This window comes from Vigna angularis, chromosome 8 (genome assembly GCF_016808095.1).
Source record: "Vigna angularis cultivar LongXiaoDou No.4 chromosome 8, ASM1680809v1, whole genome shotgun sequence".
In the NCBI taxonomy this organism is placed as follows: Eukaryota; Viridiplantae; Streptophyta; class Magnoliopsida; order Fabales; family Fabaceae; genus Vigna; species Vigna angularis.
The window spans coordinates 21,363,072-21,386,064 of record NC_068977.1 but is presented as its reverse complement, the minus strand read 5'-3'; the positions used below and the strand labels follow the sequence as shown (position 1 = coordinate 21,386,064).

At 36.3% G+C, this 22,993-nt stretch overlaps 3 protein-coding genes across 3 annotated transcripts; 1 reads left to right on the top strand and 2 right to left on the bottom strand.

Moving 5' to 3' along the window:
• Positions 1-1,255: 1,255 nt before the first annotated feature.
• On the top strand, positions 1,256-2,222 carry LOC128193750 (protein MAIN-LIKE 1-like). Its single transcript, XM_052867845.1, has 2 exons — positions 1,256-1,624; positions 1,698-2,222. The coding sequence occupies exons 1-2, from the start codon at positions 1,256-1,258 to the stop codon at positions 2,220-2,222; spliced, it is 894 nt and encodes a 297-aa protein (XP_052723805.1).
• A 2-nt stretch (positions 2,223-2,224) lies between these two features.
• On the bottom strand, positions 2,225-3,143 carry LOC108344265 (uncharacterized). Its single transcript, XM_017582728.2, has 2 exons — positions 2,457-3,143; positions 2,225-2,302 (listed from the first exon to the last, which is right to left on the bottom strand). Exons 1-2 carry the CDS (start codon positions 3,141-3,143, stop codon positions 2,225-2,227), a joined length of 765 nt encoding a protein of 254 aa, XP_017438217.2.
• An 8,072-nt stretch (positions 3,144-11,215) lies between these two features.
• On the bottom strand, positions 11,216-21,726 carry LOC108345759 (general transcription and DNA repair factor IIH helicase subunit XPD). The gene is made up of 12 exons (XM_017584497.2): positions 20,934-21,726; positions 19,681-19,961; positions 19,279-19,361; positions 18,786-19,189; positions 18,464-18,657; positions 18,144-18,324; positions 17,916-18,040; positions 12,818-12,907; positions 12,609-12,687; positions 12,430-12,506; positions 12,064-12,172; positions 11,216-11,744 (listed from the first exon to the last, which is right to left on the bottom strand). The coding sequence occupies exons 1-12, from the start codon at positions 21,465-21,467 to the stop codon at positions 11,625-11,627; spliced, it is 2,277 nt and encodes a 758-aa protein (XP_017439986.1). The 5' UTR covers positions 21,468-21,726; the 3' UTR covers positions 11,216-11,624.
• Positions 21,727-22,993: the final 1,267 nt, after the last annotated feature.

The following is a 22,993-nucleotide window of genomic DNA, read 5'->3' as shown; positions in this document are numbered from 1 at the left end:
GCTCGCGTTCGTCCGGCGTCCAGATTAGTAGCTCCATCCTTCCATCATGTAATATATTTGTTTACTGGTTGGATTCGTGGGTAGTGAATGGGTTCGTGGGTCGTGATCGGATCGGAGCTCGCTGGAGGTGCACGCCGCAGTTGGAAGTGCGGCAAGGATCAAAGCCGCAGTTGGAAGTGCGGCTCGTTGGAGGTGCACGCCACATTTGGAAGTGCGGCAAGTATCAGAGCCGCAGTTGGAAGTGCGGCTCGCTGGAGGTGCACGCCGCATTTGGAAGTGCGGCAAGTATCAGAGCCGCAGTTGGAAGTGCGGCTCGGTGGAGGTGCACGCCGCAGTTCGATATGCGGCAAACGTACAAAACCGGACTTCGATATGCGGCAAAAAATGGCGTTTTTCAGAGTTTTTTGAATTAAATATAGATAATTTTTTAATTAAATATAGATAATATATGTAATCTGCAATTTGACACTGTTTCTTTGAATTTGAATTGAATCTGTGGTTTGATATGTTCGTGTTGTTGCCTATTTTTTTTGAATTCTTTATATTTTTTTTGAAATGTTTTCTTATTGAATTGAATCTGTGGTTTGATCTGTTCGTGTTGTTGCCTATTTTTTTTGAATTCTTTATTTTTTTTTTGAAATGTTTTCTTATTGAATTGAATCTGTGGTTTGATCTGTTCGTGTTGTTGCCTATTTTTTTTGAATTCTTTATATTTTTTTTGAATTCTTTATATTTTTTTTGAAATGTTTTCTTATTGAATTGTTTTTTATTTATGCTATATCTAGAAGATATTAATGTAAAATAATTTTTTTATACTAGTAGATACTAATTTAAAATGGTTACTGACACTATACACAGTAAATACTAATGTAGTAGATACTAATATGTAGTAAATACTAATGTGAACCAGTAGACAGTAATGTAAAATGGGCTTTTTATACTAGTTAAAAAGATTTTTTTTATACTAGGTATCAAAATAATATAGAAATATCAAGTATTTATGTGGTGACTCTCTTATTTTCGTATATTTAATTTTATTTCATTTTTTTAATTTTTTTTAAATTAAAATAATAATTAAATTGTTTATTGAAATAAATAATAATTATTAATTTGGAATTTTTTGTAATAATTTAATTATTATATATGTAATTTTTTTAGATTTTTATATTATTTTTTATTTGTTTGAATATTTTTTATTACATTATTAATTATTTTTTTGTATATAATATGTTAATAATATAATTGGTTAATAGATATGGTTAAAACTAGAGGTGGATATCATGGTGAGGCTTCATCCTCTCATAGTGAGCCATCAGATGAAAGAAGACGACCTACGGCATCTGCTCGTAGAAGACGAGTAGAAGAATATCGCGTGGACGTTATTCATGAGCATGATAATGAGGAGCAGGAAGAGTTATTACAGCATGGACATAGTCAGGATGATTACGTTGAAGAGGAGGATATTCAGCAGCAGCATGACTGTAATCAACAAGAACATGAAGGTGAAGGTGAAGATGAAGATGAAGACGAAGCTGAAGATGATGAATTCCCAGGAGGTCCACATGACACCTCCTTACTTACTCACTATACCCAGCATGTTGCATTTGCCATATGGCAAGGCCGGGTTAGTCATCAATCTAAATTTTAATTGTTTAATAAATGTTACATTTTTTTTATATAATTATGTTTGTATTCAGGATCGAAGGGGGATAAAGGTTGTCACCCATGGCAAAAAATTGAAGCATTTTGGAATGTATCATGAGGCCATTGAGCCTTATATCTCCATGTTGGGGTTGGGTTGTTTAGTAAACCTCTCATACGAGTATGCCGATCATGGATTGATCGTTGCCCTTTCGGAGAGGTGGCACATAGAGACTAATACTTTCCACCTACCGATAGGTGAGATGACCGTCACATTAGATGACGTTATGAATTTGCTCCACCTATCAATCATGGGACAATTTTGTGAGGTTAAGGAGTTAGAGTATGATGAGGCTCGATCTCATATCATGGAGCTGCTTGGTGTGGACCACGATAAAGCTTCAGCTGAGATGAAACAGTCACGTGGTCCAAAAGTTAGGCTCAGCTGGCTACGCGAGGTCTACCAGGAGTGCATCCAGCAAGAGCGTTGGGAGTGTGCTGCTCGGGCGTACTTGTTGCATCTGCTTGGATGCACAATTTTTACGAATAAGAGTGATAATAACGCGTGGACCGCCCTCTGATGTCAATAATAATCCTTTGAACCTTTCCAATGCCCAAGTGAAATTACTTTGGCGTTCACTTGAAAGTAATGCAAAGGCGGCTGTGAATGTCAAACCAGTTGATGTGATTCCCACAATCTCGAGCAACGGAAGTCGATATTTGTTCGTCTTGTACGTCGTATCCATTAAGAAAACAATATTAAAAGAATTGACTAAGTGCACTGAATCGGGATGTGTCCAAAACAAGTCACTTACCACGTCAGAATCGTCCAAACATCTACTTCTCTGGATGTATTTGTCTTTATCTAACAACATCATCAACTGCTGCATTTCCGTTCTAGACCCTCTCAAAGATCGTTTGTACGTGTACCTCGCATTATATATTTGCTTTATCGTTGTCACGTTATCTTCATTATGTTCTTTCAGAGTCAAAAGAATATTTGACGGCTTTACTTGACTATTAGTCATGCCCACAAGAATTGATTGTTCAGCCGCATTTAACCTACTCGCGAAAGGATGACCGACCAAAGTCTCTGCTAATTCATGGTTGTGATAGCCGCACATAACCTTCAACACCCAACCATCTCCTTTAGGTTTACCCCTCAACCTAAACGGACACTCACATTTTCTTGTGCCAGATAAACTAGGTTGAACATATGCCTTATACTTCCTATACTTCCCGCTTCTTTCACAGCCTAACAAAATAAATGTCTTTCTACCAGCTTCACCAGTTGCTGTGTCAGATCTTATAGTGACGACAACAAATCCAAGATCAAATGCAATCTTTCGAACCCATTGAATTAAATCGGTGCGTGTTGGGAATATTTTATCAGTGGAAAATTGATCTGAATAATCACCCTCACCCACTTCTTTTAAAGAATAAGAAAATTCCGATATAAAATCAGAATTTATTTCAGAATCCAAATATGGATAGTTATCCATCTCATATAATTAAATATGACCTACAATAAATATTAAAATTTAAACATTTATTAAATTACAAATAAAAAATTCAAAAACACTCTCTAATAAAAAATTCATATAACCTAAATATTATTAAAAATTCATATAACCTAAATACACTCCCTAACCACTCCGTAATGACTAACCATAATCCATGAAAAAAAATTTTAAAATAAATAATCATAACATAAAACAATAAATTTAAATTAAAAATAATAACATAATAACAAAAACATAAAAAAAAATAAAAAAACATGTAAAAAAAAGGAAAAAGGATTGCAAGAATTTAACTAAAAAAAATAAACAAAAAAAAACCATGCATAAAAAAAAATTAAAATTACATATCACTAACCGCACTTCAAAGTGCGGCTACAAAATGAAAAACGCACTTCGAAGTGCGGCGGCTACAAAATGAAAAACGCACTTCGAAGTGCAGCGGCTACAAAATGATAAACACACTTCGAAGTGCGGCGCGGTTACCAGATTCACTAGACCTTACTGTCTTCTTCCTCTCTCGCTCACGCTCACATATATAAATCTCCCAAAACCTAAACACTATGACCACCACTCCACCCCAACATTGTACTAATATAATTAAAAAAACATTAAATAAAAAATTTGCATCAAACAAACAAGAAAAAATTAAACAAAAGCATGCAAAAAAAAAAATAAAAAAACATATATCACAACGCACTTCAAAGTGCGGCACCCTAAATTAAAAACGCACTTCGAAGTGTGGCGGAGTCTTTCCGCACCTCGAAGTGCGGTTGCGTACCTTCGCCGGCGCAGAGTCTTCTTCCTCTTCCTCCTGCTGCTGTATCTCTAAATCTTACAATCCAGTAAACCATAAATTACTTGCTTGCTATTACTTGCTACAGTAAAAAAAACCATGAACAGTGCACGCACCTAAGGCAACTCAGGGTTTATAAAGAAGGAATATTTTTGTGCTTGTGGTTGGGAGTTAGAAAAATGGTTGGGGGTTAAAAAAAATTTAATTTATTAATTACCGTTTTGACTTTTAATTAAATGAAGGGTAAATAGGTAAATTTGGGGGTGCAGGATGAGGTGAGGGAGGTGTAGGAAGATTCACTCTTTTGTTTTTCGTGCATGAATTGAGAAGAAAAAACTTTATAATTATGAAGTAAAAGTATTTTTGAGATCTTCCCACTTAAAACATTTCAAAGTATTTTTCCAATGTTAAAATTGTCCAAGACTTCCAAAGTTTACTTTATTAATTCTTGTATATTTCAAGAAGTTGTTTTTTATTTAGAATGTAAAATTTCTGACACTCCATTAAAGTAATATCTGAAAGCCAATAATCAAGAAAAAATGTCTCACCAATTTTCTTTTAAGGAAGAAATAGTTGAATTGCTTTGAATATTTACTTACATATAGTGTTGTTATTTTACTTTGTGACAAGATCGACTTCTAATCTCTAACATTATGTTCACTTGAAGAGAAAACACTGTTTATGAGAAAAAACGACGAATGATTTGCGAGATAATTTTTGTTTGTTTACGCTGATTTGTGAAGAAAGAAATGCGTTGATTTGCGATATATGAGTATTTTAATCATCTCACTATCTTGTGGAGATTTGCGTTGATTTATATACAAATGACATATATGCCCTCTCATATTTGTAAAATACCACAACAATAATAAGTTATTCAATCTTATTTAATTCCAAAGTTTCATAATTGATTCCAAGAAGTAAGAAGCATGCATAAGATAAATAAGGTATACAATGTGTTGTCACGAGTAACAAAGCTATTGTCGCTGGCCATGTGAGGAGTAACTTTGCACTTTCATTGGCCATGCATTTGTTGCTTTTACAGCCCTAGCTGGCGAGATTCTCTGCCATTGACACAACTGTTCAAGTGAATAGAAGAGATTGTTGGCAAAAGAGGTTTTAATTTGAAAACAAAGCTTTGACCATGAACACCGCTAATAACACGCTGGTTGATAGATAAGTTTGGTCTGTGTATTAATTGATGCTTGTGTGTTTACATAGAGACAGCAGATGTTCGAAGCAGCAGTGTGTTTACTTTGAGCAGTTGTGCGCAAGTGTTGAGAGTTGTGTCTATGCTGAAGTATTCTTGGTTAAGAGCGAGAGAGCAAGGGAGTTCATCTGAGGTAACCTTTTTTTGTGATTTTTATGTGGTTGTTGCAGGTTGGAGCCATGTGGTTGAGATGAAGACGAAGAACGGGGTTGATTGATGACGAAGAAGGCGCTTCATGTTGAGGAAGTTGATGGATGAAGATGAAGAAAGCTTGAAGCAGCGGTTGAAGAAGAGTTTGATGTTCTTCATGGTCATGTATTCGGTTCCACAAATGGCGTATCTGGTTCTAGTGGTTAGAAGAAATTCCAAAGCACGTTGTATTTGGTTCCATACATCGCGTATCCGATTCCACTACTTAGAAGAAATTGCACACAACGTTGTATTCGATTTTGCGCGTGTTGTATTTGGTTCCAGCGCTTATGGGATTTGAAGAATGTGTCGTATTTGGTTTCACTCTGTGTTGTATTCTGTTCCAGTGATTGCTTGAGCATGTTATGAGCATGTATTCCGCTTGTGGGTGCGTTATTCGATTCCCCAGAGCTGCATTCTTTCCTCCCTCGCATTGAGTCGTTTCCAAAAGTGTGTAAACGTTTCGTTGATGTTTTCATGCATGACTGATGCGGTTGGAAGGTTGTTAGCGTCGCTATGAACCGTGAGGAAGGTGTAGGAGATCATGTCCATGAACGTGTACATGCAACAGCAACCCCAAAGTAACAGAGGGAGTTGAAGGATTTCGTTTTAATGGCAGTAGGCTAACCCTTTCTATGTGTTGTAGGTTTTTGGAACAAGAAGGTGTATTTGGTAAGCTATTGGAGGTGTTGTGAGGGATAAGTACCCTGTCCAGGTTAAGGAGACATCTTTTTTCCATTTGCTTGGTATTTGTATTGTTAAAGACAACTTTGTTCTTCCAATTAGATGTGTAGCTTACTGTCTCTGAAGTTCTGAACTTGCTCTTATACTATCATTAGAGCATCTTTGTTTGAGGTCGAAAAAACTTGGTGGGTGTATGTTATAAATTATCATATATTACCTGGTTGAGCTTCCTAACTTGGTGTGTTGAGGCATTATTTGGAGTTGATTGAAGAGGCATTCTGTAGAGTGAATTGAAGGTAGACGTTTAACATAGTTTTTATATTTTTTAAGCATTATATGATATAAGATATTGATGTCCTTTTTTTAATAGGTTTGGTTTGGAATTGTCACTCTTTTATTTCAATATTGGCATTTGAAATTTCCATCTTATTCGGATATGTGAGTATGCATTTCATTGGTTCAATCTTCTTTCAAATCTTGATAAATCTCTTCAATAGGTATGTTTTATATTATTGTATTTAATTAATATGCATGAATGTGGTTTATTTATTGAATATATATATATATATATATATATATATATATATATATATATATATATATATATATATATATATATATATATATATATATATATATATGAAAATATGAAAGCATGATTATATGAATGTAGTATGAATATATTAATATATTATATTTAATTATTATATGAATGCATGAATTTGGTAAACGAGTATGACTATATGAATGCATGAATGTAATTATAATGTTTAATTTAGTTGGATGTATAAAGTTGTTAAAATATTTATATTTCGTTAAGTACCTTTAGATGGAAGAAGAATAGATCTCTCATATTTGGACGGTGAAGATATAGATGATGATGATGTGGTTGGTGTAGACTTTAATATAGTCGCAATGTTACATCGACAATTACAAATAACCACCTCATTGGCAGCACTAACAATGTTATGCATTGTTGGACATGCATTGAATATGTTGAATATGTACTCGAGAGATTCGAGTAGTGTAAGCAATTTCCTACCAGACAAAGACCATCGTAGGGAGCAGTTAATGTCGTACCTTGTGCATACTAATCGGTGTCGCGACATCATTAGGATGGGTCCATAGGCATTTATTAATCTTTGAGAGAGATTAAGAACAACTGGGTTAGTTAAGGATGCCTAGAAAAAGTCGTAAGGGAAAAGAGCGCGCAACTGAGGTAGAAGCTCCTACCTATATCACACCTTCTGCTGCAAATGTATTAGATCAGCATCGTTTCTTCAGTGATACCCATCAGATGAAACACTACGCCACTGACTTCTACACAAGAAATATTGTTGTTCCAAAAATCATGAATTTCGATTCCTTTGCGACGTCCGGCTTATATTTTCAACATCATCTTGTATTTCAAGGAGTGGTAGATTTTCTAACATTGCAACGACCCTTCTATCGGGATTTGATAAAAGTGTTTTATTCAAATCTAAGGATTTCTACAAATGGATGTCTTCTTAGTGAGGTCAACAAGAGAAGAATTAGATTGAAACCAACTGATTGGTGTAATGTTGCTCATCTGAAGTACGAGGGTAAGAAATTGTTTTTTGCAAATATTCCAGATGACTTTCCCTATGATCGGGACATGGCATTGGCTACTATGGTCAGACTAGAAATGCAGGGTCAACGGGTTAAAACAGTTGGTTGTTTGAATATTAATGATAGACTTCTGCATTATATTATTATGCACATGTTGACTCCACGACCTGGAAATTTTGTAAAGTTATTGTCGGAGGATATCTTTATGCTATCGGTGCTTAAAAATAATATTGTTATCAATTGGCCTCATCACATCAAGCAACATATGCTTAAATGCAAGGCTAGTGACGCACCCCTACCATACGGTGTCTTGATCACCCAAATCATGCAATACAGTGGAGTACATCTTGAAGTTGATGCCAGCACTCAGATTGGGAGCAGGCAACATTTTTCAACTAATTCTTTGAAGAGGTTGAATATTGTTAATGTCAACGGTGTTTGGCAACACAAAGTCGGTGATGATGAAGACGACGAGCAACCACAACATCATACTTCTCAACATGAGCACCTTGTCCAGCCTCCTTCATATCCTTCAAATTCTAATATGATGACTCAAATGTGGGAAGGGTTACAAGACTTGCAACACATAATGGAGGACATGGAACAAAAATGCAGGGGCGAGTTCAACGTATTGAAGATAACTTGGCAAACTTATCCATTGACATGAACCGACAATTTGCTAACTTGAATCATAATGTTAACTTATTTTTTTGTCAACATAATGAATTGCAAATCAGATGGATTCTAAAATCATTGATGAATTGGAAAAAGAAATTACTGAAAGAAGAAGACTATGTGCAATTCTTGAACGACAAGTACAGGCCATAGAGCATCGAAATGCACTGTTAGCGGCCATGACTCATTCTTCTAATCCAACTTTAGAACAAATTCATAATTTATTATGAACTATAAACATTCGAAATGATAATTTACTCAAACAGTGCTTCGACTTTCTATCTTCACATTCATCACATATAAGACGTCTACTAGGGATGTCAATACAATGTCGTTTCAATAGATTACTTACATATCTCAACGAAGCAACTTAGTCATAAACTATGACAAATATATTTCTATGTTATTATGTTCACACTTTTTTTTATCTCATGTAATATTATAACTTTGTTCAAATATTTCTTTCTTTAAAAATATTCAATTTCACTTCGATAACAAATAAAATTATACCGCTTGGTAATAAATAATATTACAAAAATATTACAATTAAAAATAAATTCATATTACTAAAATAAATTTTTTGTACAATATTAAATTTAATTTTAATAATTAATGTTAATTTTTTACTCTTTATAAACTTTTTTACAATTAAATATAACATTAACAATTACCATTTTATATTACTTTAATAACTAGAAACATTTTGGTAATCTTCAATTTCTACTAATTAAACAATTTTTTTTATCTATCACATCAATCAAATCCTACACTAACTCTCATAAACTTTACTTCCAAATTCACTCTCGTTTACCTCCAAATTCACTCGTAAACTTTACTTACAATGTAAACTATTTAATTTTTATTTACTTACCTACAGTTCCATTAAACCGTTGTCAATGTTCAAACGAATTTAATCCCTCATTGATTTCAAAACAATGATTTTCAGGTATTATAATATGTAATGTATTTTTATCATAAATTTAATATTTTTTTCATTATTTTATTTTTATTATTATTATTATTATTTTGGTTTAATCCTTTCGAACATCTCTATTTGTGTAGGGTTGTTTCAAATAGGTCCTCGTATTTATTTTTATCTCAATTAGGTCTCTATTTTTGTAAAATTGAGTCAATTGGAACCTTGCCGTTAATTTTAATAGACGACGTTAAATTTATTGAATCGTGGCATGCTGACGAAGCAAATTTTAATGACGTGGCACGTGGTTGTGTAATTTATTTTATTTCAAGTTTTAAATAATTAAACTTAATTTATACTATGACTGACAACAAAATAATTAACCCTAATCTTTGTCGCCACACCCCTTCAGAACCTTGTTCAGCATTCTGTCACGCACGCTGCGTCCTCCACCAGCTTCAACACCTTCTCCACCGCTGTTGTTCCCAGCACCGCCTCCGCTAACAGCCTCGCATGAAACCACCATCTTCTACAGTGGTCCACGCAGAACTCCCTCCCCGAGCCTCTGCACGCCATCCTCCTCCACAACAAGCATTTCAACATCATTCACGCCTAGCAATGAGGCATCTCATTGATCAGGGGATCCGTGAGCTTCACCGCCCTTGGGTTCTTGAAATCTGCGTGTAGAAAAGTTGGGTAGCCTCGGTGATGCAAACCAAGTCGTTCCCCCAAAACGCGCAATCTGCAACGTTGTCCACAAAGCACTCTTTTCCTAGAGAGAGGTTAGGTCGCCGGAGGAAGAGAAGAGGCGGCCGCCGGAGGAAGAGAAGAGGCGCAGCTTGCGGAGGGCAGACTCGGCGTGTAGCTGGACGATCTTGGAGTCGTCACTGATGACGGCGACTGGGCCGCCAAAGGGCGCAACGACGACCTTGGTAGTAGCGGTTGTAAAGGAGTTGCCACTCCCCAACGACAGAGACATTGGCCATTGAAGGGGTGGGAAAAAGAGGGCAATGCAATTGATAGGGTTAGGGTTTGGAATTGAATCAGATAATGAACATTGATCGATCGCGGAAGCGGTTCAGAGGAATTGGGAAGAGGAAAGTCGTATACTTTCTTCCTAATTTCTTAGTTAAGTGTTAAAAATGTGTAGTGGGACATGGGATTTGTGTACTTTGTTCCTAATTTCTTGAACATTTGTCCCCAAGTTCCACTTCTTGGCCTCCAAAGGCATCTGGAAAGGTATATTCTTTTTAGTTTTCTCTGTCTGGTTGAGCTTCTCAGTTCTTTGGGATGCACTTTCCAATTACCCAACAGGAAGAAGATTTACTGTTTAAGATTTACTGTTTAAGATTTGAAGATTCTGGAATATATAAACCCCTTATGTTGTATTGAATGAACGGAATTGACGCACTGGTTGCTGATTGACATAAAAGATAAAATACTTTTTGAATGATCTGTGTGAAATCACTGCAACATCAAAAACCCTAACAGGAAGAGGACACCAAAGAAGAAGACAATGCTTTAAATTTCACCTAATGCATAATTAAATTCCACCTAATACAATCTCAGTGTGCCACATCATTAAAATTTGCTTCGTCAGCATGCCACGACTCAATAAATTTAACGCCGTCTATTAAAATTAACGGCAAGGTTTCAATTGACTCAATTTTACAAAAATAGGAACCTAATTGAGATAAAAATAAATACAAGGACCTATTTGAGACAACCCTACACAAATAAGGATGTCTAAAAGGATTAAACCTATTATTTTTAATAAATTGTTATGATAACAATATCTAACATAAACTGATTTTTATTTGAAATATTCAATTATAACCCAACATGATCTATCATTAAAACTAACATTTACACCCTAACAAATATCACAATTCTTACTTTTAATTCCTGTATAATACAACAATCGTTAAACTTAATTCTCACAATTGACTTTTACCTACCAAAATATATAATGATTTTAATTGTTCATAAATTTAGTGTTTCGTTCAATTTTGTTGCACGTTTATCTATACTTTCTGACAACTGTCCAAAAAGGATACAAAAGCTACTTGATGAAGCCTCAAATAAGGGGGCATCTAAACACTCTGTATTACGAGATGTCGATCAAGAATCATTATCAAAAGTATAAACAAACTACAGTGATAAATAGGTTAAATAATGGAACCCATGATAAGCATGCAAAAGACACACCCAAACACCATAAACCCACTGCAAGCCTAACATGATTAAGTTCTACAAAAAACATCATTATGGATTGCTCCATGAATCCATTCGCATCAAAATTGCACTTCTTTTATATCTTTGAAGACAAGAACTACATGTGGGATTAATAACCAGATCAAAGCCACCCCAGCTCCAAAAATAGTAGGACATGCAGAGAGGGATGCCTCAGAACATCATATCATCCATGCCACTGATAACCATTTTCTGCAAATCTTCCTGGGACAACAAGGTTTTCCTGCCGGTGCCACCAGTTTTATCATATGGCTGAGCCATTTTCCTGAGGAACTGCATTCGACAGGTTCTACTAGTTAAATGTGAAGCAAAGGTTTACACAAGATCATAAAATCTACTGCACAAGAAGGCCTAGGATCTTAATTACTACTTCGAAATTCCGACTCTAGGCAATTTGGCACAATCATAGTCCTTCAGATAAAATACCAGCTAATAATTTATCTTAAAGGAAATAACCAACAGAAAAAGAGGATGAAAGAAAAGAATGAACATAAATGAAAAACAAGATGCCCAAGCATCCATGAGATTTCTGGACAATGCAATATATTTACAACTGACAAGTTTCAATCCCGTGGTACACACAAGGACATACCTCACGTGCTATATGCAAAGCCATGTCTGTGCTCAAGTTCAGGTGGGCATCATGTAAATGAGAGAGAATCCAACCAGGCAATTTTGATCGTTTGTCATGACGGCTATACCTGCAGAGTGTAGAAGTCATAACATTATTGGAGACAGGCAATAACTTCTAATCCATTTCAGGAAGGATTCAATAAAGTTACTAAAAGAGTGCATTGTGCTTTTTGAATCAAAACTAGAAACTAGAAAACTTTTAGAGGCTCAAATAAATTAAAGCAAAATCTTAATAACTTCAGCAAAGAATAACAGATGCAACCCTCACATTCTAAAAAATGTGCTACTTTGCTCATGAAAGCAAAAAGGATGTAAGGATACTAACCTTTTGTCTGCGAAAATCATCATTCCATAATCAGCCTTTGAACGAATTACACGACCCACACACTGAGCAGCTTGTCTCTGCTTAAAAAGAAAAGGTTCACTAAGTATAGGAATCTAACAATCAAATTATCAGCACTAATTGTGTGCATGCATGTATGTGGGTGGGAGAGAGAGTCAAACCAATGCATCAAAAGTCAGAAAATCTCCTTCCTTGATTTGAAAAGTATCTCGTAGATATTCCAGACGTGCAAGCAAAATCCTGGAAATTTATTACTCTAGTAAGTTCTGCAACTCACATTTTAACCACCATAATTTTGACAAGAAATAGGTAAAGAACTATAATAGTTTCAAATTATACTTATTCAGAAATTTAGTCAAATGAAACTCACTTGCTTAATGTGTATTGAAAAGGAACACCAAACATGATTACTAGTCGACCATAATGTCGATCAAAATCTATACCTTCAGCAACCTTTCCCCTGCAAACAAGTAGATATTTTCTAGTCAGATTAATTTAATAAATAGGCAAAGCAGTGCACAATTTTAGTAACAAGTAGCGTAACTAGCAAAAATGAGAAATATTTTTCTTTCATAAACAATGAAAGTAATAGATGAAAACGATTGGATTTGACGTATGCCCTAGATCAAATCTGCCATGTTAGTAAAATAATAAAATTGTGTTTATTATTATTTATTTCATTGTCATGTTTTATTTAATTCATGACAAGCTCCTTGATTAAATAACTTGTTAATGATTAATGATTAATAAAAAAAATCCAAAACATAAGTCATCATCTAATAATTTACTTGCCCAAATTAACATATTTAGATCCTATCTTACAGGAATTCTCTCAAGTTTGTTTGGCCTTTTATTCAATTTCTAGTAACAAATCAAATTATATTAAGTCATATTTAAAAAATTGATTAAACAATTAATAGCTATTGGAGACGTTTTTTACTAAGTCGTACTTAATCAATTTTACAGATGTTCAAACTTTATATTAACTGTATTTTTTGTGCTAGCAAAAAATACAATAATATTCCATTTACAGAAATTATATTAATTAGATAAAACTCTTTAATTTAATTAATAATGTTTTCTCATCCAACAAAGATCACAACACTCAATACTAAACCTATAGTAAATTAACTCATTAATTTACTAATCAAGGTTGGTGTCAACCAACACTCTTTCACAACCGGATAGCATGAAGCATCTCTTATTTTAGAACTCTATGATATTTTCTTCCATCTTTACAACTCTATGTAACTCTAAAATATCGTATAGTTGTCAAATCCTAATCAGTTAACACATGATGAATGACTTAAGAAACTCCTTGGACATAACACCCTGACCAAGGTCTTTCTTTATTGCTATAGAGCTCAAACTCATCACGGGATTTGATGGGTTCTGTTAAGATATGGGGTGGCAGGGTATAATGGGTAATAGGTTTAGGATAGAAGTAAAGAGCAAGAAAGTTTGTTAGGCTATTAGGAGGAGAGAGAGTATAAATAAGCCTTTTGGTAATTATGTGAGGGGAGTCATTTTCTTAGTATAGACAGGTCTTGAACCTTGTGAGGGGGATTAGGCCTCCGTTAAGGCTAAGAGGGGGATTAGGCCTCCATTAGCGCTATCTGTGTACTTTCTTTGAATATCAATACAGATACCCATTCTTTTTACAGTGTTAATTCTTGTTTGTGTGTGTGATTGAGTTGTCTTAGTTAGGTTTCCAACTCAGAAACCTAACAATTTGGTCTGACCTGCCGGATTCCAAATCGGAGGGAGAGCAAGATGGAAGGGAAGTTTACATGCATTGGAGAACCGAATTGAAGGGAGGATGAGCGCGTTGGAGATGGCGAGAGAAGAATTGAAGGCGGACAATATGGGCATTCGCTAAGACTTGAAAGAGCTGGCACGAGTGGTAGAGGGGTTGGCACGAAATCTGGAACGGAATTCGGAAGGAAGTCAGGGGTCCAATAATAACAATCGACGGAGAAGAGAGAGTTCGGAGAGGAGAAGAGAGAGCTCGGAGGAAGAATTGGAGGACGACCCGGGAGACGCACCACCTAATTGGGTGAAACGGGTAGAATTAACCACTTTCGAAGGGCTCGACCCGATGGAATGGATTGCTCGAGCGGAGAAATTCTTCGAGATTCAGAGGGTAGCAGAAAAGGAGAAGGTACGATTAGCGTATGTGAGCATGGAGGGGAGCGCTGGCTACTGGTTCAGAGCTTGGAAGGAGAAAGCCAAGAATCGTTCATGAGATGGTTTGAAGGAAGCCCTGGTGATAAGGTTTGGAACCATTGTTGAGCGGTTGACGGCATTGAGACAGACGGGGATGGTGGACGAGTATGTACAATACTTCAAGATATTGGCAGGCCGAACGAAAAGGGTGCCAGACGAGCAGTTGTTAGGATATTTTCTTGTGGGATTGAAAGAGGACATCCAGAATCAAGTCCGACAGCATGAACCGCAGGAATGGATGGTGGGGATGTGGATCGCAAGGGATGTTGAGGAGTTCCAAAGAGTCACCGAACAGTTCAAGGACAAGTGCTATAGCCCATGCCGATCGGTAGTGGCCGAGCAGTCCGAGGCCATAGAAGACCAGTTGTCTGGGGGACAAACGAGCGGTGAGGTAACACAGTTCGAGGCCAATCGCTATAAACCAGGCAGATTGATAGTTGTCGAGCGGTCTGAGGACAAGTGCTATAGCCAATGCCGATCAGGAGTGGCCGAGCGATCCGAGGCCATAGAAGACCAGTGGTATGGGAGACGAACAAGCGGTGAGGTGACACGGTCCGAGGACAGTCGCTATAACCCAGGCCGAGCGAGTGTTTCCGAGCGGTCTGAGTACAATAGCTATAACATAGGCTGATCGAGAGTAGCCGAGCGGTGCGACTTCAATCAACCAAGCTGATCAGAAGCCGCTAAGGAGGGAAGGTGTTTCAGGTGTTGGGGACCGTTCGGTCCAGGCCCCTATTGCCCAGAAAGGAGTCGACGGATGGTTAGGTCGGCGGAGGATGAAGAGGAGGAGCGTAGAGGAGCTGAGACTGAATTAGACTTGGCTAGAGGCCCTATTTAGCCAAAAACGATGAAGTTGCACGATCTGATAGGGGACTGAACGGTATTGACCATTATAGGACGAACGGTAGCAGAACGAAGAGAAGTAACTCTAGACTGGGGGAAATTAACTATGGTGACCGTCCTCTACCTTTCAATGCATCAGTACTCTGCCGTTCGGTGCAGAGGTCCTCAACCGTTCGATTCAAGCTTCCTTTACCTTTCGGTGAAATTGTCTCTTTCACTATTCCATCTGTTACAATACCCTCCCCATGATAAAGAATGGAAATCATTGGAGGAGGACTTGCCACCACCCAAGCCTCCTGATTTGAATTGGAGGGCATAGCCAGTAGGTTTCCACCGTATGTTAACACGATGATGAAGAGGAGCCATGAGATCAAGCCTCCCATTTCCAACCTTGAGGACAAGGTTGTTCTGCAGCGGGGTGTAATGTTAGGATATGGGGTGGCAGGGTATAATGGGTAATGGGTTTAGGATAGAAGTAAAGAGCGGGAAAGTTTGTTAGGCTATTAGGGGGAGAGAGAGATTATAAATAAGCCTTTTGGTAATTATGTGAGGGGAGTCATTTTCTTAGTATAGACAAGTCTTGAACCTTGTGAGGGGGATTAGGCCTTCGTTAGGGCTAAGAGGGGGATTAGGCCTCCATTAGTGCTATTTGTGTACTTTCTTTGAATATCAATTCAGATACCCATTCTTTTTACAGTGTTAATTCTTGTTTGTGTGTGTGATTGGGTTGTCTTAGTTAGGTTTCCAACTCAGGAACCTAATAGGTTCTATCTCTGATTAATCATTAATCCCACAAGAATTTAATTATACCCGATAATCATTCAACAAAACTCACGGAGCACTAGGTGTCTAATATCAAAGTATAATAAATAACTTGTTAATTACCATGATAATCTCAAGTCCAAGGAAATATATATTCTTCAAAAGAATTTCCTATTGGCAATTCAAAAGTAATATTAACCATTAAGAACTCTCCTTTAAATCAGTTCAGTGGTCATATCCATATCCACCATTTATATGTGTAATTTAAAAAATGAGATATATTAATCTTTATCTAATAAAGACCACTACATATATTGATCAATCCAGATTAATGATGTCATATCCTTAATAATCCTATGATCAAGAACAATTTAGATCAAAAGTATAAAAGACTTATTTCTCATTATTATAATCTCTATAATAATAAGTCCTTGATTTCCCACCCCCATGTTCCACGTGATAGGATTACCAATATAAACCATAGTAAGAATTGTTTATGAAATGAGGGATGAGCCAACAGTTAGTGAGAGGAATTCTAGAAAACAATCACCACCAGAAAGGACTTAGATCTAAATGGCCTCTTTGACAGCTTGGTTTTAGCAAAACAAATTGGTAGCATATGATTCATGTAGCCAATCCCACCTAATGAGAAAACCATTCTGTTGTATAAACAATCAACTTCTAAATTTCCTTCAATAAGGAATTGCACATGTTCTAATTTCTAAAATCTAAACAAGATAGTTTGTTAAAGATCAAGTAAACTGGTATGTATACAAGCATCTATTTGCATAAAAAGGCAAAAATACTACTGATAATGGAGTGTTCAAATTGCGGCATCCTACTTTAATGTAGGATTCAACGAAAAGAAACACAAAAGAGACATAAAGAATTAATTAAAAAATCACAGAACAGATGGAACAGGTTCAGATCTAAAACTTCCACAGGCAGTTCTGGTAAAGTTAGATTTCAATATACAAGACCTTGTCGCGGCAGCATATATACTGTTTCAGCACAAAAAGTTTCAATATCCCCTTGTCAGATAATAAAGTAGCCCAGTAGGAAATAGAAATTGCGTTGGCAATGTCCAAATATTTCTCACAGAACATTATAAAACAACTTGTATGTTTCAACTAAAATACAACACTATATATCAAGTGAGAAAACGACTTAAACAAGAAAAGTAACTTTTAAATCACAACAAATTATTTAAGCAGACTTAAATTGAAAACTCTTAATGTATTATACAACCCATAACTAAAGCATGAAAGAAAATAGATCACACATAACAGAGAGTGCAGCAAACTTCAATCTTCAGCAAGCAATGAAAGAGTAAAACTTAGCTTCAACCACAAACAAATTGCAGAAACGAAGAAGAGAACAAGAGAGGATTAAAAAGATCAAATGACTGAGAAATGGAAAACACAAAAGAGAAGTTGGAACCAGAGAGGGTTGGATGTTAAGGCTGAGGTTGGGAGAATTAGACTGAGTGTCACGCAGTAGCAGTTAGGCAATCCAGCATCAAAAGGTAGATTTTCTTTTTCAAAAGAAGTAATGCAACTCATTTTAATGTACAGCATTCAATCATGGAGCGGACTTATCATGTAAAATCCCGGGAGGATATGGTTCTGTTATCTTACCTAGCTACAGAAAAAAATATAGCACCTCTTCCACAATCACAAGCCTTTCGGTAGTTATCAAGAGCTAATGTAGTCTCTACCACATCCTGAGTCTCAATAAAGACAAGTTTATGTTGCATTATTTCCTGCAAAAATTATGTTTTTAGCATACCACCAAACTATATAACAGGCACTACCGCTCTACTAGTAAATGAGCTGGATATCAAAGAATTTAACTAGTCTCCTCACCTTTAAAATTCCATTCTCATTCCAGGTATTCACTATCCCGTCCATATATGAGTAACTAACAAAAAAGCATACAATCCCATCAGGAACAACCGAAGACATTTCCAATAAGAGCCTTCCATAATTCCTTACTACACCCAGATCACTTCTCATGTCAAATTTTGTACTGACCGGGAGCTGATCACTGAAACAAGAAACTTATTAAATGTTAAGAAGAAAACAAAGGGAAGAAGAAAAAAGAGTTCCCTTCCGAGCAAATCACAGATTTATAGAATTTTAAAAAGGCCTGTTTTAAAATGCAGAGAGGCAATTAACGGGAATACCTGCCCCGAGTAAGCACCATTGGACATATGCAATCTCTTGTTAAGGACATAGTAAAACTTCGACTGACAACAGGATTGAAATTCAGAAGACGAGGGTACAGATCTATTGGGCTTAGTGTGCCAGATGTAATCACAACAGACTGAAATCGCTCAAAAACTGGTTTGATGGCAAGAGAAGCATCATGGCAACAAAGCTGAAATGTTATTTGATAAAAAAGAATAAGAAAATGTATACTAAATACACAAACAAATAAATATTTCATAACAGAATTAAATTTATGGTTACAACAGCGATAGAGTAAATAAAAATATAACATTTAACCTGTAGTACAGGATCAGGAATGTGTGGCATTCGTTCATCAAAAGGTTCAATTATAATAGAAAAACCACGAGCATATGTTCCCACAAGGGTGGCAAAATCGCATATAGTTTGGATATGAAGGAACTCGTCAGTGTCTGTAATTTCCAATGTCATCATCAATGAATGAAGGCGGTCATAACAGAACTTTAGTGATTTTTGGTCAATTCCAGCATGGTTAAGAATAGAGACAACAAAACTAACAGGGCTCTCCTTCTCCACATTTTCAGTGTCTAAACGTCCTTCAAGATATTGAACTAATCTACGTAAAACATGAATAAAATGCTCAGCCCGGCGAATATTTCCAGGCACAGCCTCTTTTAATATATCATCAGGCAAGGCTGGATTTGCAAGCCAAGCATCAGTAGCTATGCAAAGAAAGAAATTTTAGTTAGTTGTGACCACAGCCAAGAGGTAACATGTAAGACATTAAGAACAAAACTGACATCCTACATACCAGGCAAGTCTCCTCTTAGTGCCAAACCTTCAACAAGCCTGTTGTATTCAGCACGGAGTCTACCTGCATCAGTGGCCTTGAACCTTCCTACCAGTTCAAATTCCAATAGTTAAGAGAATCTGAATCAAATTTCAGCAATGGGAACAAGAGAAAATAAAGCATTAATGACACTATCGCAAACAGAAAATGGCAGGAATTCCAGTTCTAAGATGTAAGTCTGACCCTTCAAATCCTTACTTAATGAATAACCAATCTAGGAGTAGAAAATAATTCACAGTGCACACAAGTTGCCAAATTCACCAGAGTCCTTAAACTGTTTTAATTCTTTCCCCTGTTTTCCCCCATTTAAGTTGTCATAGTGAAATTTTGGATCAGAAGGAGAAAGCTAGAAACAGCACATACTTGTCAATTTCCTGACGCATCCTAGTAAGGTTTCTTCTGGCACCTTCAATAGTTTGCCTCCTCACACTCACACTAAGTGCTTCAATACAGACATTATCGATATTATGAGCTTCATCAAACACAACAACAGACTCTTTCTGCATTTCCTTAGATATTATGCCAGCCACCTTTGGATCAAGCAAATATTGATAGCTATACACCACCACATTAGCAAACTGCACCATATGGCGTGCCAAATAGTATGGGCACCACCCCTTCTCCTTCCCAAACACTCTCAGATCCTAAAATTAACAGACACATTCAGTTTCAAACAATTCCAAAATTTTAGTAAAATTCCTAGAGCACAACCAATCAAAATGGAAAATTTCCAGTCAATCCCACTATAATTCAAACGTTTCAAAATCAGTGAACACCCAAAGTTGATCAAAATCAAATATTATTCTTTCAGACACTCAGAATTTGACACTATTGCAAAGAGAAAAATGGCAGGAATTCCAATTCTGTAGGAGGTAAAGTTTGACCTTTCAAAATCCTTCCTTCATGAATAACCAATGTAAGAGTAGAAAAATAATTCGCATTGTACACAAATTGCCAAATTCCGTGAACACCCAAAATTGATATAAAAAAAATCAAATATTATTCATTCAGAAACTCAGAATTTGAACATCCAAAACCATAGAATCAAATTTTTAGTCAACCACAAAATCAGAATATTCCAAAATAAGAGAATATCAGAAACTTACAAAATTTGGTTTATTTCTCATAATCAACCAGTTAACAATAAGAAAATCAATTATTTCAAAAATAGGAATCATCCAAAACTGATCATAATAGAACTTTTCAACAAATCACAGTAAGAATCCACAGAATCCGAAATCTAAAAACATCTAAAACCAATCGAAACCTAAATTTCCCAGTTAAACAGACCTAAACAACAAACATTTCAAACTAGCGTACACTAAAAAATAATCAAAACGAAATTCCTTTTCATCAACTCAAACCGCCAAAGAAAAAGTTCAAACAATAACTCCGTCCACAACGGCGATTTTGACCATAAAATCAATGTTTTTGGTTCACCCAACAGCATCACACAGCAATTGCAGCTGCATTGACCACATTTGTCCAAAATACCAAGTATCAAAATGAGATCACAACTGTAGTCACAATTCAAATCCTTAATCCAAATCCCTTTTCGCCCACTCAAACCACTATAAATTTAAAATATTTCCCAATCAGGAAAGAAACACCCAAACCTGGAGAGTGTAAACCCCGGGAGGCAGAACTGCGGACGACCCCGCCCTCTCATACTGCTCGAAGAACTCACATGACGGCACAGAGGGGTTCTCCGCGGCCAGCGCCCGGACCCAAGAGGCGGTCAGCTTCCGGCAGCCAGCATCCACGGAGTCGCGATTCTCCGCCGCAAGAACTCTTGAATTGACGCAGAGATTCTTCCGGGAGGACAACCCGAGGGCGAGAATCCGTGCGGCAGGACCAAGGTGCAGGAGCTGGTAGTCGTGGAGGAGGCGGAGCTCGGCGAGCGTCTTCTCCATCTCGTGGACAGTGCGCGTGCAGTAGAGAAGCTTGAGGGGGGAATTGGGCTTGGAGAGGACGTAGCTGGTGATGAGGGAGAGGAGCGCGATGGTTTTGCCGGTGCCGGTGGGCATCTCCAGGAGACAGTGACCCTTAGCGTCGAGGGCGCGCTTGAGCTCCACCATGTACGAGTACTGCTCCGGGTAGATGTTGTCATAGGGGAAGTACACGGTCACGTCCTCTATCTCGAACTTCATGATCGATTCTAGATAGTGGCGATTCGTGTGCGTCTGAGGAATGAAGGTGTGTGAGAGGGACTGGGAGAGGGATAGAGAGAGAGAGAGAGAGAGAGAGAGAAAGAGGGATTAGGGATTGGACATGAACAATGAAGACGAAGAAAAAATATTAGAAGAAGAAGAAAAAAAAAGGTTTTAGGGTTTTAGTCTCCCCCTCTGGTACGAACTGATTTTGAGAAATGGAAGGTGGAACAAGACTGGCAAGAGTGAACTATATTTTTTAAATCTGAATACTAACTACTAATTTAAGAGTCTGGTGGAATCGAAGTCATTAATAAACTCTTATAATAATTTTATAATATTAAAAAATTTAACATCTATGACATTGAAAAGAAAAGGTTTAATACATATTTTCTTAATTTTTTTAAAAGTGATTTCTTATTTTTGAGTTATTCAAAATAATTTTATCTTTTGTAAAAATTGTCTATTGGTCCTTTTGTTGATAATATTTAAAATGATAATAACATAATGTTCACTTTAGCTCATTATTTATAACTTATCTAGTTTTGCATTGAGTCACAATATCAATCTATTAACGTATCAATATTAAAAGGTTAAATTATTTTGTAAAAGGAAATTACAATTAGGTTAGAAGAAATTCGTGATTATGGTTAAATTAGGGTTGAAGAATCTGATGAAATTTATCTTCAATTTGGCGTAAGAGTTCTTTTGTTCTTTCATCAACCACGAATCTTTCATAATCTACAACAAACCCTAAATCCCTAATTTCTAGAAATCATAAATCTTAAATCTCTAATTTCTAGAAACCTTCATCGTTAACCATGAGAACTCCCAAATTTACGAATCAATTTCACAACTTTATCCTCCATCAAAAACCAAATCACACTCACAAAAACCTCCTTCAACCTTCGAACAACACCCTTCTCATGCAACCACCCTCTTCCACCATGAAATCGCACGGCGACAAAATCCCCAAATTATGTCATCACCATCATCGAGCTACCTTCAACCACAAATAGACCTCCATATTCAAACACACAGTAATCCTAACCACTGTCGCGCCTCCTATTCACATTCACTCGGTAAAAAACCATAAAACGCATAAAACCTCAATTTCCGAAACCAAAATCACATAAATCAAACAACCCAGAAACAGGGAAATTGTCACGTCAATTAAGCTTACGTTGTCACGTATTGTAAAACTGGACAAATCACTTAATATTGGCTAAGGTGGATATTTGCCGTTAGCATTTTAAACAACTCAAAAATAGGAGTTTCAATAATATATATCCATATCCTCAGGAAAAAAAACAAATTGAACTATTTTTATAAAAGAAAGACCACTTTCAACAACTCAATAAAAGGAGTTTCAATAATATATATTTATATGAGTTAAAATTATATGTAAAAAGTAAACTTTAAACATCAAAAAAAGAACCTACAACAAAATTAAGGTTAATTCAATTCAATCATACAATGGATACAATCAAATCAATTTTTTAATAGAAAATTAAGGTTAATTCAAT